Below are 17,214 nucleotides of genomic sequence, written 5' to 3' on the forward strand. Positions count from 1 at the left end.
GGAGGCACATTTGCAGTGCAAGAGGTTAATAATCAAACTCCAAGATATACATCATCACCCCAAACACCCACAAACCATCATCCTCTCCATTCCCGAAATCCCAAATAAAAATCCACCCCTCCCCCACAATACACGCCCACTATCCCATTTCCCAAGGTTGCAAAAAAACTTCAGCGAGTTTACAGCGTAACCCGTTGTTTATCGGTTTTTCGAGGTCCGTTTCCGGTATCTGTTGCTCCGGCGCGCGTCATATTTCGGCCGGTCGAGCGGCCCCGGCGCTTTTTCCATTACCCGGGACATCGGCGGTCGATGGTTTCGAGTTATGGCCACGAAGATTTCAATTAAAACACTTTTATCGAGCCAGATTGGGGCGCCGGTCGTCCCGCGGCCCCGTTACAAGCCCACCGTATCCCGGCCGTCGGACGATTTCGCGCGCGAGAACCCGCGTCGTCGGGTCCCCGGCGCTCCCTGGTAACGTATTTTCCATCACGAAGTCGTTTCGCCCCGGGGCGGAGCGCTATTTTTGCTCGAAAATGGCCTCGTTTGCCTCCGCGCGCGCTCTCCGGGCCCGCTTGCGTACCGTCGCTCGATCGAAAACCACGCGATACGCGAGCTTCGACCCTCGCCGCGCCGCCTCCGGCCGCCCCGGATATAATAAACTCGATTCGTCTCGCGTGCTTTTCCGCGAACACGACACGGTCGACGAGACACGTAGCGAGCCGGCTGCTTCGACGGCGGACGTTCCAATTTTCGAATCGTTCCGTCGGACGTATCTTTGTCCCTCCTTTCCGGCGTCGCTTGAGATCTCGCTTCGGTTTCCTCGGAGAAACACTCGCCGCTGTTTGCTGCTGGCGTTCGATTTTTACGGTGAACGGTGTTCGCTTTGCGTGGAATTAGGGCGGCTTCGCTGAGTGCTAGCCGCGCACGCCGGGATTTTGTTTGAAATGGAATTTGTTGCTGTATTGAGAATCGCCGGATTTTGTCTGATACCGAATTTGTTGTAGTTGCGGAATTCCCTTTGAAATTGAATTTGTTGCGTAGGCGGGCTAGATGTTTGAAATGTGTGTCAGTGGAATGGAGTTAGTTTGGTGGAGGAACTTCCTTGTATACTCGCATATTAGGGGAATCGTGTAGAATTTATATATATATATATTTATATTTATATTCGTATAGTATATGAAATTAGATATTATCCAAAGCAACATTCGATATAGTACACAAAATTAGTTACCAATTACCATTGCGTACCGGCTGATTTTCAGAAAACTGTGATGGCAATTTTCACTGAGTTCAACTTATATCACTATACATAGAAAAACTCTGATGTCATATTATTATATAATATATTCTAAATAGACAATCAATTCGAAATTTTACATTTGTTCAATGCTGGTAATTAGCAAAGTTATATAGCTAAGTATCTCTACAAAAACAAAATTTCTCATTACCGATACGCAATGTACTAACCTCCTAAGAATCCTAAAAATCCCACAATACAACCTGAATCTCAAACTCCACTCGTTACTCACATCCACATTCCAATTCCCCCAGAAAATTCCTAGACCCCCAGCAATCGTCTGAAGTCGTTCGAAAAGGCTCAACCGAGTAGCGCCGGGAAATCCCGCGCTCCCCAGACAGCCTTATTAACGAAGGTAAAGATAATTGAAAGCTGTCGTTGCCGGCAGCAGCAACTAAGCACCGAGAACGTTTTAATAAGACGCTGAAGAAGCTTTCGGTGTAAGAGTTCCGCGAGGAGAATTCCTCGGTGCGTCTCAAATATTGATCCAACAAATGGGACGGATCGACGTGACCGCCTAATGCATTCGAGCCTCATCGCCGATTCCCTTTTCGAGGCCGGCGCGCGCGGGACCCGCAGGTTTATATTCCGAATCGCGGCATCCGGTGCATCCGTTTCGTCGCAGCTACTTACACGATCGCGCAAACCCGGCCGCCCGGCGTAGCGAAAGGGTTCCGCAAGTCAATCACACCGCCCGTTACAGGGCTAGTTAATTATTCTCTCTTCAGCCGTCCTCATTTATGCCTGACCGGCACAGAGCCCGCTGGAACGTCCCGGAACGGTTTTATACGTTCTTCAAAGTCGCCGGTTTCATGGCCATTAAGCGCGCAACGGGCTTCATTGCTCGTCGGAACTTGGACATTTTTTCTGGAATTGTTTAACCCTTTCCGGGCGAAAGTCGACGTCTCGGCGACATGGAATTTTCGGATTTGGAAGAGTGAGTCACGGAATGATTTAAGCAGTTGAGTGAATTTAATTTGGAAAATCTCTCATTGTGCGCGCAATAAAATCAGCTTTGTCTCGTCGAGTTAGTTTCGCAAAATACCCTCTCTATCTCATCAGAAGCCGTTAAAATATTTCTAATGAAGAACTTCCGAGTGCAAAGGGTTAACCCTTAGTCCTATGTCGAGTCAGACTCGACATGCTACTTGATTGCAACCTCTACCTGTTTTAACAATTTTTTCTATATTTATTTGTAGTATCACAATTGTACCATTTAACCAGTGCGGAATTTGATTTGAAAAATCTGCCATTGCGCGCAATAAAATCGAATAATGAAGTGTATACTCGTTAAATGCAAGTGAAATGCACTTAAAATGTATTCTAAGGAAAAACTAAAACGAAACGAAGAAGAATTACAAGTTTGTCTCAAAAAATAAATAATCCATCGTTGAAACAGCATCATTAGTTATAAGATGACGTGTATACTCGTCGAACACAGTTAACTGGTTAATTACTCGAACAGCAAGAGGTCTGTGTATAATTTCTTTTCTTTCTATCATTTAAGCAATCGATACGTAATTTAACTTCATCTGCTGAAGCTTTAGCAAAGGGTTAAGCCTCACGTTTCCTGTTTGCAGCTAAAGGAAACTTTCACGAAACTCATCTCCATTCACTCCAGTTTCCTGCACGTAGTTCCCTTTTTTTGTATTAATCAAGCAGTTGATAGGTAATTCAGTTTCATCTGCTGAAGCTTTTGTTTCCAAGAAATCTTCGTCCGCAAAAGGTTAACGCATTCTTGGCTGGTTATTGGCTTTGATACAGTGTCGCCTGGGGCTGAGATTATTAGCGTGGTTGCGGTGATTCTTTCGGGAGGAATGAGAAGGGAGGTAATACTGCTGAGGGAATATTCTTATTCTTCGGATAGAACGGGAATGACATAAAGCAGTAATGATATGTCAATGAAATTTGGTTGAATGAAGCTTGATGAAACTTGTTAGATTTCCTCTAACGGAATTGACGCTAGAATCACAGAATAAATGGGTTATCTGTTTGATCTCTTATAGAAGTTGGATGACATTTGTTAACACTATATCTACCCAGTAGTTACACTTTTCGAAATTCCTCTATGGAAACTCTAAGAGTATTTTAGATATAATAGTTACTTTATTAAGAATTTTATTAAGAATTTTATTAAGGAGTTATTGTATTAAGAATTTTATCAAGAAATTATTTTATTAAGAACTTTATTAATTCGCATATTATTAATTCAATATCTTCAATAACTTCTCAAACATCTGCTATCTTTTCAACAATTATAAAAAGAAATCAGAAGTGAGTCACTGATTCTATCCACAGACACAAACACTCATTACTTCTCAGATTCAATTCCAATGGCAACCCTCGAAACTTCCAAATCATCTTCGCGATTATTCATCGAATAACTGCACCCTCGACTCCATAAATCTCGATCATTCGCGTGTCTTCAATTATCCACGAGCCTGTCACATCGCTTTCCTCGATGTACACCGTTCTTTCGCCAGTTTTCCCTTTTCACGGTGATATTCGATCCGAAGACCGTTATCAGAAACGAAACAGTTTCCAGCGTCTCGGCTGGCTACCGGGCGCAGTTGCCAACGGGTAATTGAAGAGCCGCAGGAGAGAAGGTACTTAGTTGGCCGGCTCGCGGCAGATAGAAACAAGAACAGGAGCAAACAACGGTAATGGATTCAACCTTTGAACGGTTCACCCGCAATTGCATCGGGCCGAGCAATAACTCGGCGGCCGCGAGTTAGCCGCGGTAAGCGATTTTTCATTAGGTTTAAACGGGACGATGATTGCGCGCTATTTCACCGAGCCCGGGTCCTCGACTCCCGGCGAGCCGAGGGAGGAAACCGAGCTGGCTCATTTTTCCGCTCAATGGGAACCGCTTCCCGGGGTTTCTTGTCGATTTCGAGGCATCCCACTGTTGCTGATGCGGCTGGGAAACTTGCGGAGCCGTCGCGCGGTGCGGTCTGTAGACAAAACCCGGAAATTCGACCGTTCGCGTTACGAAAATCGAAGGGTACCGAGCTTTCGCTGAGTCCCGGCTATACGCAATGATTTTTATTTGGATCATTCTATGCATTCTGCTTCTATGTTTATGTAACGCTCGAATCGAAACGCGAATGCTTTGTTATTGAGAAAACTGTAATGTGTGCATAATGTAACAAAAATATGATGAAAGTATGCTTAGATTGAAACACTTGTTTGTATCACTCATACTTTTTTAGTATAAGATGATTTTTATTTGGAAAATCATTCTGTGCAATTCTGCTTCTCTGTTTATGTAACGCTCGAATCGAAACGCGAATGCTTTGTTATTGAAAAATCTTTATAATGCATAATGTAACGAAAATATGAGTACAGTGTGCTTAGACTGAAACATTTGTTTGTATCACTCATACTTTCTAGTTATTGAATTTTTGTCTAGAAAATGAGCGTTTGACTGCACTGTGCACACGCAGTTTCGTTATTTTTATTATTGTTAGTTATTTAGTTATGTTGTATTTATTATATTTATTATTTTTCGTTATTTAGGGAGTTCGATGGTTGGAGACCGTTCAGGTGATCGTCTTTATTTAGATTTGGTGTTGGTTTTTATGTGATTATTGAGTTTGGAACTGTTGGAAGAGTAAAATCGGTGAATCTTGGATCTGTACGTGATTAAGTTTCGTGGGTCGATATTTTTGGGATTATATAGTTTCATATTGTAGCAAGTTTCGTTGTAGCTTTATAGGAAATTACGAATTTTGATTGCTGCAGCGTCGGCTGTTATAGAATCTTTTCCCCGAGGGGACGTCTGGTATATTTTTGAGATATTAAACGTATTCTGCACGTGACTATCGATTCTCCATAACGAAATAACCATAACCCAATGATTCTTCTCGTCTTCCACAATTGACCACAGTGCTCCACGTTCTACTTTTAGTTTACTGACGCTAAACGCATTTGATGCTATGGATACTGTATTTTTGATCAATTACTTCCTTAAACAAGAAACATGACACGGCAATTTTAGTCCTCGAACTCATCGCATAAAAATTGCATTCGCGCCGCTTGATTTAGAATGAATGTCAATATTAAAATCCAGTGAAAAGCTTCGCGTTCGTCGGTGATTGTAACTGATACGACGTCACTTGAGGCAGCGGAAAGGCGAGGAAGTTTCTGGCTGTCAAGTCAATCACGCCAGAGGATTTCACCTGTTAAAAATAAGATTCGAGCTGGTGGAATGCGCCATGTAATTCTGTTGCTGCAATGTAAGAGGGAAACTTGGAATTATTTACAATAAGGGAATTAATTTCGATCGATTAACTTTAATGGATAACGTCAGTCAACTTCACTCGTCGAACATGCGAGTAAAATTTTCCTGATTTCTGTCAATCAATAATAATTCCAGACGTTCAACTTGTAAGACTAACAGGCGAGACTTGTTTAAATTTCTGAATACCTCCAGAATTATGTAGACGTCAATAATTTGCTGAAAACAAAGGACTCCGTGTGTTAAAGCGTAACAATTGCTACCAGAAAAATAATATTTAACTCTTTACACTCGAGAACTGACTCTTGGTCACCACTTGATTTGATTTGCAAAATTATAAAGTCTTATATATGATATTAAGATAACATAATAGATATTAAGACAATTCCTTCTTAATTTATATATATTTTCTCATTAATTAGTTTCAAAGGACATCGTCTGTATCTCATCGGAGATCTGAATATTATTATATAATATTTATTATATAAGATCTGAATAATAATATTCAGATCTCGAATCCAGTTAAACAATGTTCTGACACCGCGTAACGTGTTTTAATCCCCCAATTCCCATCGACACAACGGAGGGAACTTTCTGCGACGGATCGAGGAACGGGAACACCCGAGGAATAAACCGAAAGTCGTTGCACGGAACTTGCCGGATCCTCGAGACCGTTCGGTTAACTTAAACACACTGCATTCGGCACGGTGGAAACGCATTCCGCAACTAGTTGCAGCGCGTGTTAACGTTCTCCGGGCGATTCTCTGTTGCGCGGCTTGTCGGCCGCGCTTTATCACGTTCCCTGTCCTCCTCCGTTGCTCTCCGGAGGCTGACGTGCCATCTTGCCTGACGTATCTATGACGCATAATAAATAGACGCGGCTAGAGCTGCAGACTGGGGCGGGATCGTGCTCGGCCGGCATGCAAAGCATCGGCAAAACCACAGGAATCTCGTTAGCGTATGCAAATCCAAGGTGGCGGTACTAACTATCTCGTCGTGCTGCGGGCAATCCCCACCTAATGTACAGTGTATGCCCTGCAGCTTAGAAATCATGCAACCGAGAAGAATCCTAACGACAGGCCAACCGGGACGCCGAACTTATCGACCCCGGAATTCACTGACCTGCTCGACTAATTGACGATGCGGAAATTTTGTTATGTTCTAGGTTAGGTCGTAGGTTAGTCTGACGTCGTGTAATATGGCGTTGAGAGGGAGATCTTGGATGTAAGCTGAGAGAAATGAGCGGTAGTCGGATTTTTGGTGAATATAGGGAGTGATCTTTTCTTTGATGTAGCGATTAATAATATTTTGTTTAAGTTTTGTTTTATTGAGTTAAACAATGTCGAGTACTAGTTGAAGAACGTTACAAGAAGATAATCAGATTGAATTAATGATTTACTTCGCAACAATGCTTGATGAAGCTACTTTATCGTTGATAATTCATTGGGAAACAATTCGATACTGTCTATTGTGGAGGTCACTCGAAAGATTAAGGATTCATAATAGAAGAGTAATATTTAATTTATATTCAAGAGAAGTGACACGATACCACAGAATAACTGGTTAAGAGAACGTTGCTTCGGGTAACCATAACGCGAGACTTTAATAACAGTATTTCGCGAGCCGGATGAATAGTGAAATCTGTATTATTCGTATAATTGAGAGAGCAGAATTTCGAACGATTGTATTCTGCGTGACAGTTTGATTAAACGATTCATGATTGGTTCCCGGCACAAAGGGGCTTAAACCTAGTCTCGTTTCAATTACCCTAATTTCAGGGGCGAACGTGAACGTTTATTATATTCTGTTTTAATATAAATATGCTTAGCTGCGTCCAATGTTTCTCGATTCGGAACGGTTTCCCATTCATACACGGAAATCGATTTACTCGTTCCCTAACCGAACAATACTTTTCTATTCGACTGGCTATTCGCTCAACAGCGAGGAATACATTATGCGAGCCGAATTCTTTTGGTCTTATTCATTAATCCTTTATCGAAACGAAACTCCGCTCTACCCTTTCATCTCTTTCAGCCACGGACTTCCGGTTCGTTCTTTTTATTAGATACAAATAAAGATTACTCCAGTTAATGGGGACATGAGCTGAAAGCTTCGTCCGTCGCTGATTAAACCGATGTATTCATTAAACGCGGATGGAACGGTCTGCGTCTTGAATTCACGCGAATTCTGGGATCGTCCGGTGAAAATTTATTCGAAACGCGGGCGGTTCGGAATATTCGGATTTTTCTTGCTATCGCGGCGGGGTTTATTAACGTCGTCCGTATCGCTCGGTCGCGGACACGTCAAACGAAAAATTGACGTGGCCCGGCGTCCGGCGAAACTGGGTCGATTTGTTCGAGAGACACGCGATTAATCCGGCGGAATAAAATTTGTTTAATAGCGGACGGCCGTTGATCACGGCGCACCGTCGTCGCGACGTCTCGTCGACGACTGCTGAAAGTTTCGTACGGGATTTAATTGTATGTTAATAATCCAATATTCCGTGATTAAATAATTAAATTTCTTAGTACTGTTTGATATCGTGGAATCGGACACTTGATTCACTGAAATTTCAATTGAGTAATTTGATTAAGTTGTTAATCGAATTATTAATAGTTGACTATTATAGTTGACAGTTATCATTCAAGTATTCTGCGTTTTTTTAACGTTTTATATATGTTATTATTATATTACTTAATATATTATTTCAAATGAAATATTCCTTTTATCAGAGTTATTGATTTTTAATCATTCGTTAACACTAGAACTACAGTACCAGTCAGAATGACTGGTTTCGATTTTTTGTTTAGCAATTATTGGTATCTCCGAAGCATTGAATATTCGAAATGATTTTGAAAATAAACAGTTTCATTTGAGATAAAATCGATATTTTGTGAAACTGAGTCGACGAGAAATCATAGAGTACATTGAGGAACAAAGCTATTTGAATATTTCTCAAAATGATGCATCATAGAAAATATAATATTAAATATCAAATTTTATAGTTTCACTGTATGAAATCAAGTGGTGAGTGAATCACCTCTCGAGTGCAAAGGGTTAACCTCTACAGTAACTATAGAATCATAATACGCAAGACGTCTCCCTTATTAGAATGAATTATCGCCGACGAAATAGTTCTAACGACTGCAATTACGAAAGAAATCGCGGAGCGAAGGGGTTAAAGAGCGACGAGCGCGTTCGTCGGGGACACTTAAAAAATTTGTCTCCGTCTAATGCACGGAATTAAGTTTCTCGAGGGCGGCCCGCCCCCGGGGCCGCCTCCGTTTCCGCAGATTTTTAATTTAAATTGCGACCGACTGCTCGCCGAGAGGAGACCGTCTAGATGTAGTGTATATATTTGCCGAGGGACTTCGCTATTATTTATAAGAGTCCGCCGGCTTTACTTGCCGCGTTGTTACGTCCTGTTTAGCGAGCGGCGCGCCTCCTTTTCATCGGCGCGGAGCCGTTCGCCCTGGGAATTCCTACGGAACGATCGAATTTTTACGCCGGACCTCTGTATTCCGCGCTGTTAGAATTTATCGGAGGACAAAGAGCGTAATGAGGACAGGGAGGATGCTTAATTAAGAGCGGGGTATTAAATTTAAGTACGAAGAATCACTGCCGCTCGGAAATAAGTAGAAACAGAGTAGCGAATCTGTTTGAAGGGGGGCTGTTAATGGAATCAGGAGACGCTTCATTAACAATTGCGTATCGAGATTGAATGGGGAGATTAATTGGCATGGCAAAGTAAACAGGGGAAGATGGGAATGGCTGTTTAAGTGAAACAAGTCAATAGAAAGTCGGACATAGTGCTCGCGGAATGTGAGAGAGGGAATAGATGAGACAGGAGAATGCGGAATAAAATATGAATTATGGAGAATGGGATGTCTAAGGAGGAATATGAAGGATAGACGTAAGAGAAATACTTGGTAATTAGTCGGGAAATAAACTGGTAATGGATTTTACGCTGAATCTATCGAGCAGTTAAATAGAATTGGAATTTCTCTATAACTTCAAGGGTGCATCTATCGAGACTTTAATGATAACTTTTAATGATTAATGAGTAAATTAATTCTCAACTATATGGCAATGTTTTCTAATTACCAAACCATTTTACGAGCCACATATTTGATGCAGGGGAAGATGGGAATGGCTGTTTAAGTGAAACTAGTCAATAGAAAGTCGGACATAGTGCTCGTGGAATATGAAAGAGGGAATAGATGAGACAGGAGAGACATTAATATTGAAATGATCAGTAAGTTAATATTAATTCAATAAGTTAATATTAATATTGAAATGATCAGTAAGTTAATATTAATTCAGTAAGTTAATATTAATATTGAAATGATCAATAAGTTAATAGGTTAAAATTAATTCTCAACTATATGGCAATATTTCCTAATTACCAAACCATTTGACGAGCCACATATTTGATGCTGACGCCGTCTAACGAGCTATCAATGGTACATTGTCTAATGAGATATCTTACTGTGAGCCACCAGTGGTACACACCGTGAACGTGTTTGATTTACAATTCAGTTTATGTATTAAGTTAATTTCCTAAATAATTTCTCAGAGAAACATCTATCTTTTTAATAATCGTAAAAAGAGAAATCAATGAGTCATTGTGACCAGTCTGGTAATTTTAGTGATCAGTGAAACGAGTCAATGATATGTCATACAGAACTCTACTTTTGTCTCGTAGAAAATGTCCCAAATTTCAGAGCTCGATTATCACTGACAAACTCAGGTGTCTCGGTAAACAGAAACATCGGTGGCCACGTCAACTTCAGTAGTACAGGTCAACGATAAATTACACGCATCCCTTCGCTCATATTCAAATTCGCCGATGTAACGCTTCAGGGTTACCAAACAACGATTGAATTCCCGTTCCGAAAATTCGCACAATTCCGTCTCTGTTATCGGCCATGGGGGAGCAACTGCGTCGAAAAGATCGCGGTAGACGCTTTCATATTCGCCGTGAGAGAATTGAGAACGGAACCTATACCGCCGTTCGTATCTCCTTAATCTGCATAATTTCGCAATAAATATCGAAGCTCCGGGGAGGTCCGAAGAAATACGGGGTGAACAGGTAATAATGCATTTCGTTCTTTCTCGTCCACTTTTCGAAATATTTTAACCACCTCCGATGCCGTGTTCACTCTTGAAACGAAGTTCACAGAATTCAAACCTTATTTTATATCTTCTGGTACGCCATTTTGAAATTTTCTGCTGTATAATTTATTAAAATTCATCTGAGTTTTTTCAACGATTTTTGTTTTGAAGGTAAAATTATGGAAATATTGGAATATTAAGATTTGATAGGCTGACATTTTGGTTGCTAAAACAAAGGTTAACCCTTAGCACTCCATGTTGTTTTGTAATTAGCAACTGCAACTAATTTTTATAGTGTTCCTAGGGAAAATGAGAAATGCTATAACATTCCTTCGATCTTTTATTTTCAGTGCAAAATTTGGATATGTGGAAAATCTAATAATTTTATATTGGAGCCTACAGAGTTCAAAGGGTTAATTACTCGATTCTTTTGAGTTTGAATTAAATGTTATTTTGTCAATTATTATACTTTATAGTAGACGTAGACATGGAATATGCCCAGAGTTTTTTCTATTTTCGATCAGTTATTAGTGATAAAATAATTCTATTGATTATACTTGAGAAAAAGTTATAGGGCAAAAGGTTAATCCAGCGAGCAGTGAAAAGTATTATTATATACGCTGTCAGCGAATCTTCGAATACGGATTTTCTTGCAGCGACGACGAAATAAGACAAGCCAGACTAAATACGTAATTGTACGGGCGAAATGGTTAATTCACTGGCAACTTCCTTCTTCCCGCTGTCTCTTAATTATACACCAACGAAAATAGTCACGGTGGTTCGCGCGATTTAAGGTTTTCATTAAGAACTTTCTGATTTGTCTTTCTTTCTGCCTGGATATAGGATTCTATATTTCATCTGCATTTTGGATCTTCCTTGTTATTAAGGTCATTTACGTATTTCCATTAGGGACCTCGCTCCCTAGAAAATCCCAGAGAAAAGTCGAGTATTTTTTGCCAGTTTATTCTCTGAGACACAAGATTTCCATTAAAAACTGAATATTCTATACATCGCGTTTATATTTGGAATTCACTTTGGAGTGGAAGGAAACTGAATTTAACTCATTTAATATTTTACTTAGCGACACAGTGGATATGCTTTTATACTGCAACTAATTAGTAACTAACCGGTAACGTTATCACTGACAAATCCTGAATAGAATCTTAAAATAAGATCATTTTTCCTCGTGATATTATCGAAAACTGGAATCTGCACGAATTCAAATAGGTAGTAATAATTATTCCAAACACGATAATTACTATAAGAATTACAATTATTATATACAAGTAATATAGTCAACAATCGAAGAACGCACAGTCAACTGACATAATCTCAAAATATTAATTACAAAAATTGCAATAGTAATTACAAGCAAATAATATACTCAATATAAAATCAAAGTGTGCACAGTCAACTGACACAATCTCAAAATATTAATTACAATAGTAATTACAAGCGAACAATATATTGAATATAAAATCGAAGAACGCACAGTCAACTGACAATGTAATCTCGTTAAAAGGTAAGTCGCAGGTTCGTTCCGGATAATTATCGACCCCAGCCCCCTTATTATCCGCGGATCGATTTTCCCGGGTCGTGTTCGGGCATCCAGGCGTGCCGGAATCACGGTATGCATGCGAAAAGTTGCAGAATGTTATTTCGTAGCCGGCGTGCCCGCGCTTATGAACTTCATGAATTCATTACCGTGGGCCAGGACTCGTTACGCGAGCCGGCGCGGCGCACCGCGTTCGTTTAGAGCCCTTCTGGAACTGGAACGCATGCCCGCGAAAGCGCCGCGGATATTTTCAATGTTTCTTCGTTAGACGCAGGGCCGCTCACTTAATCCGGCCGGATCTATTAATCGTCGGGCCAATTATTTACTACGGAGTCCCTTGGGCTCGTTAAAGTCCGCTTAATGAAAATGGATACCGCGTAACTCAGCCGATACGGAGAACCTCCGCGTAACACGGTCGTTGGCTATCTAAAAAAATACTTTTCCATGCGGATTCGCGCTACGAGAAACTGAGAAATTTAAATGCGAGAAACAGGGTTAGGTTCTACGTGTCGAAGGAAATTATAGTGTTTTATGAGTTAGGGATGTGTATTAATCCTTAGCGCTCCAATTTTTATAGTATTCATAGCGAAAATGAGAAATGCTGTAACATTTCTTCGATCTTTTATTTTCCTTCATAGTGCAAAATTTGGATCTGCCGAAAATCGAATAATTTTAGGGTAGTTAAGATTCATTGAAATATTTAGTATTATAACTGGTGCAATATTGGAGCCTACAGAGTTCAAAGAGTTAAAGGAGTGATTGATGGAAGGTATTAGGTTTTCTTCTGAAACTGATCGATACTGTTATAGATTATTATTAATCGATCGAAAGAATCACGTGCTGTTCCCCAGTTGATAGAAGACATTAATTCTTCGAAATAATTCCATATTGTTCCATAATTGAAATGATTATAACCGAATATTAATTCCTCAAAGGAAACATGTTCTCCTCCAGTTGATAGGAAACATAATTGATCATTAACCCTTTGCGGACGGACGTCGGCATCTCGGTAAGATGAAATGTTCGTATTTGGAAGACTAACTCGCGAACAAATGACGTTATTACTCAATCAGCGAGAGATCAGAACGTAATTTCCTTCTTTCTATTAATTAAGCAATCGATATGTAATTTAGCTTCATACGTTTCAAAAAATCCTCTGCAAAGGGTTAATTGCTCAAAAGAATTCTATTGTCTCAGTTCACCAATTATTACACTTCAGTACTAATTCCTCGATGGAATCATATATTATCAAGAACATTGTAGTCAATTATTAACCCTTTACACTCGAAAGGTGACTCAGTCACCACTTGATACAGCAAAACTATGAAGTCGAATATTCACTATTTTAAATTAAACTTTGCATTGCAATGTGAAATATTTAAATAAAATAGCTGTCGCTTAATTTATCTGTGAATTATCATTAAATCAATTTCAAACAATGTCTTTACCTCATCAGACAATATTCAAGTATTTCTACTAAAAAACTTCGGAATGCAAAGGGTTAATTGATCAAAACGATCTCATTCAATTATTAATTCCGCCACAATTCCACCGCAGTATTAAAGCGAACCTCTATTTCAGGAATGCTTCGTTACACAGAAATTGCCCGCGCCGGTTAATCTTTGTTGCCGGCAGTCAAACATCCGCGAACATTTCCGCGAATTCCACGTGAAAATCCGTCGCTGAAAAGGACATCATTAAAAGCCGGCGTTTTTCGAGGGGAAAACCGCCGCTGAAACGTCCGCGAATTCGTGGACGTTAACAGTATGAGCAATCGTTGACGAGTTCGTTCCGGGTCGAATTCGTTGTAAACTCCCTTTCCAGCGGCGACGAATTATGGAAAAAGATTTCCGCCTTCCGCCGTGCCATTACTCTTTATACCCGCCGCGGTATTTCTCTTTTCCGCGGGAGGTTAGGAACGCGTGGCGCGGACCCGGTTTAACTAACCTCTCCCGGCTTTACGATCAAGCGGACCTGTTTACCCCGCGATTTTGATAGGCGTTCAGCTTTTACGCCTTGTACCCGCCGCGCGGCGTTTAAATTACGTTCGCCGTTTGTCGGGAACTTTTACGGGCCGAATAATCGCGGTACCTGCGAAGGAAATGCAGTCGGGTCGAAGGTCGCCGCGGCCCGGAGGAATCGGGCTGCAGTCGAATGACGCGTGTAATTGTCTCGGAGACGATTTCCGTTCCCATTTAGGGCGCCGCGAAACTCGTCGTGAATGGTAACTGGCTATTATCTTTCTTGTCGCCCGGTAGGGGTCATTAGTAATCTAACCGATTCGATTACCGTTTTTACTTTTGGATGAGGGATTGTTATCGGTGAACTTTCCAGTGTTAGTATTTAATACTGTGGAATACTAATATAATATATAATATATGGAATAATGATATATAGACAGATGAGTAATAGAATGACAAAAGTCGATCAAGTCGTTCGATGCATCTCTAATGAGATTTTCTTGGATGGAAGATACAATTATCTGATACAGTATGATGAATCATATGAATTGTGATAAATTGAGTCAAATGAGATTCAATTTTGGAAACTAATTATTATCTCCATTAGAGATACTATCTCTATTGTCTACAGAAATCTATTCCAAGAGCAAAAGCTCATATTCCTATAAAACCACCCCGATGAGATGAGAATAAAATGAAACTAGTAATCTAAATGAAACTTACGGTAACCTACATAATTATCTCCATTAGATATACTATCTCTATTGTCTACAGAAATCTATTCTAAGAGCGAAATCCTCTTATTTTCCTATAAAACCACCCTGATGAAATGAGAATAAAATGAAAGTAGTAATCTAAATGAAACTTACGGTAACCTACGTAATTATTATATCCATCAGAGATGCTATCTCTATTGTCTACAGAAATCTATTCTAAAAGCGAAAGCTCATATTCCCATAAAACCACCGTGACGAAATGAGAATAAAACGAAACTAGTAATCTAAAGGAAACTTACGTTAACCTACATATTTCCTATACAAGCACCAGTGTCCACGGAACGGTGGTGAAACGAAACAGAGCGAACAAGCATGTTTGATTCGAAGCGAAGAGATGGGTGTAGAAGCGTGTCGACCTTTCGTGACGGGGAACACGTTTCGCGGTCCGTATGCTGCGGGTCACGGTGCGCCGGGCGTCTAGCTACAGCCCTGGGTCGAGTATAAATACTGCTGCGAGCTGACGAAATTGGACCCGAGGGGTATCGCGAAGCGAGGATGCGCCGCCGGTGGAAATAGAGGCTCGATTCACTTGGCAGCAGTGTACATTGTACACCGAAACCCAGTGCCGTATTCGATAGACGACACGCCCTTTGCCCCGCAGGTCAATTGTTTATGCCCGGCGAACTGGGGAATGATATTGCCAACTGGCGTTCATTATTAGCGACTCGGTTGGCCGGGGGATGATGACAGATGGAAAATCGAGGGCCAAGTGGCTGTTTTCTGGACGAAATTCGATAACTCAATACTTTTTATATAGTTAAGTCTGTCGAACGGATGATTCTACTACACAGCCAGTTAACACTAGGTTTACGGACATTTATTTTACGGTTTATGTGACTGTTCCTAGAAAAATTCGAGTTGAGAAATATATCACAGGCCAAGGGGTTAAGCGAACGTAATGCATCGTTAATAACGTAATGCATTGTAAATATTTGGATTTGAAAAATTTTTTAACACGTATCATGGAATTTCAGTTATATTTTGCTTCTGAATTGTGATTTTTTTAATGGAATATTAAATTATATTCAGTTTGGTGATTTCTATATATTTTGATATTGTTTCCTCATGCTTTTCAGGAGCGTGAGACATAATAACGTACTGTATTGTAAATATTTACATTTGAAACAATAGTTACAACATGAAATACAATTAGCTAATTAAAATACAGTACGAGTATTTACAATCACATTACAAATACACAATCACCAATCCAAAATTAACACAGATCATCAATAAATCACGTCCTCCCAAACGAACACAAACTGGACAATACAACATAAGACGTCACCAAACACCGTTCTGCCCGACAAATCGACAAAACGACCGTGCCCTAATGATCGTATCGTCACGTCTGTTAACAGAGATCGCGCCGCAGCTGGTGTACAGGTTCATCGAGCAGACGATGCAGATCGGGCCGTCGGTTTCCCTGAAATGCAGCGCCGCGGGTAATCCCACGCCGCAAATTTCCTGGCTGCTGGATGGATTTCCGCTTCCGCAAAACGACAGGCTCCTGATTGGCCAGTACGTGACTGTGTACGGGGACGTAATATCGCACGTTAACATCTCGTCGGTGAAGTCGGAAGATGGGGGCGAGTACGAGTGCATCGCCAGCAGCCGGGCCGGCGAGGCGCGCCACTCGGCCAGGCTCAATATTTACGGTGAGTCCTGCGGCGAGATCGAACCAGGGGGAACCAGGGGGAACCAGGGGGAATCGGAGAGGGAACTAGAGGGAGCGGAGACTGTTAAGGAGAAGAATCGCCGGCCGGTGTCGATTGAAATTGACTGGAAACCCCGGGGAATATTACGTTTCTCGCGGAATCGATCGGCCGGAATAACGGCTTGATGAGGCCCCTTTTGTCATTAACGCTCGTCCTGCGGCTCGCAGGACCACGGGTTCCTGTTAATTAAAAACCCTCCCCTCTCGACGAGTTGCCGCGATTCCTCTGCTCTAGATGGGGGTTACAGCCAGAGGGTTCTGTAAGAATTGCGGGGAATTCTGGAGGATTCGGTGATTTAATGAAAGTTCAGTTTTTTAGGAATTTGTACAGGTGAGTTCGAAGGACTGTGGTTGGATGTTTGTTTTTGGAGTGTCGGAGGAATACTAGTTTCTTTTCTCCTGTTAATTAAAAACCCTCCCCCCTCGACGAGTTGCCGCGATTCTTCTGCTCTAGATGGGGGTTGCTAGCAGAGGGTTTTGTGAGAATTGCGGAGGATTCAGTGATTTAATGAATTTTTAGTTTTTTAGGGATTCGTGTTTGTACAGGTGAGTT

The 17,214-nt window shown here is 41.0% G+C and overlaps 1 protein-coding gene across 3 annotated transcripts in view; it reads left to right on the plus strand.

The window, feature by feature from the left end:
• The window catches only part of LOC116430230 (cell adhesion molecule Dscam2), a 298,794-nt gene that overhangs the window by 197,151 nt on the left and 84,429 nt on the right, over positions 1 to 17,214 (plus strand). For all 3 annotated transcript variants that reach the window (XM_031984053.2, XM_076368698.1, XM_031984052.2), the window contains exon 8: positions 16,306 to 16,602. In XM_031984053.2, coding sequence (XP_031839913.2) covers positions 16,306 to 16,602 — 297 coding nt within the window. The remainder of the gene's footprint in view (positions 1 to 16,305; positions 16,603 to 17,214) is intronic.

This window comes from Nomia melanderi, chromosome 6 (genome assembly GCF_051020985.1).
Source record: "Nomia melanderi isolate GNS246 chromosome 6, iyNomMela1, whole genome shotgun sequence".
NCBI lineage: Eukaryota > Metazoa > Arthropoda > Insecta > Hymenoptera > Halictidae > Nomia > Nomia melanderi.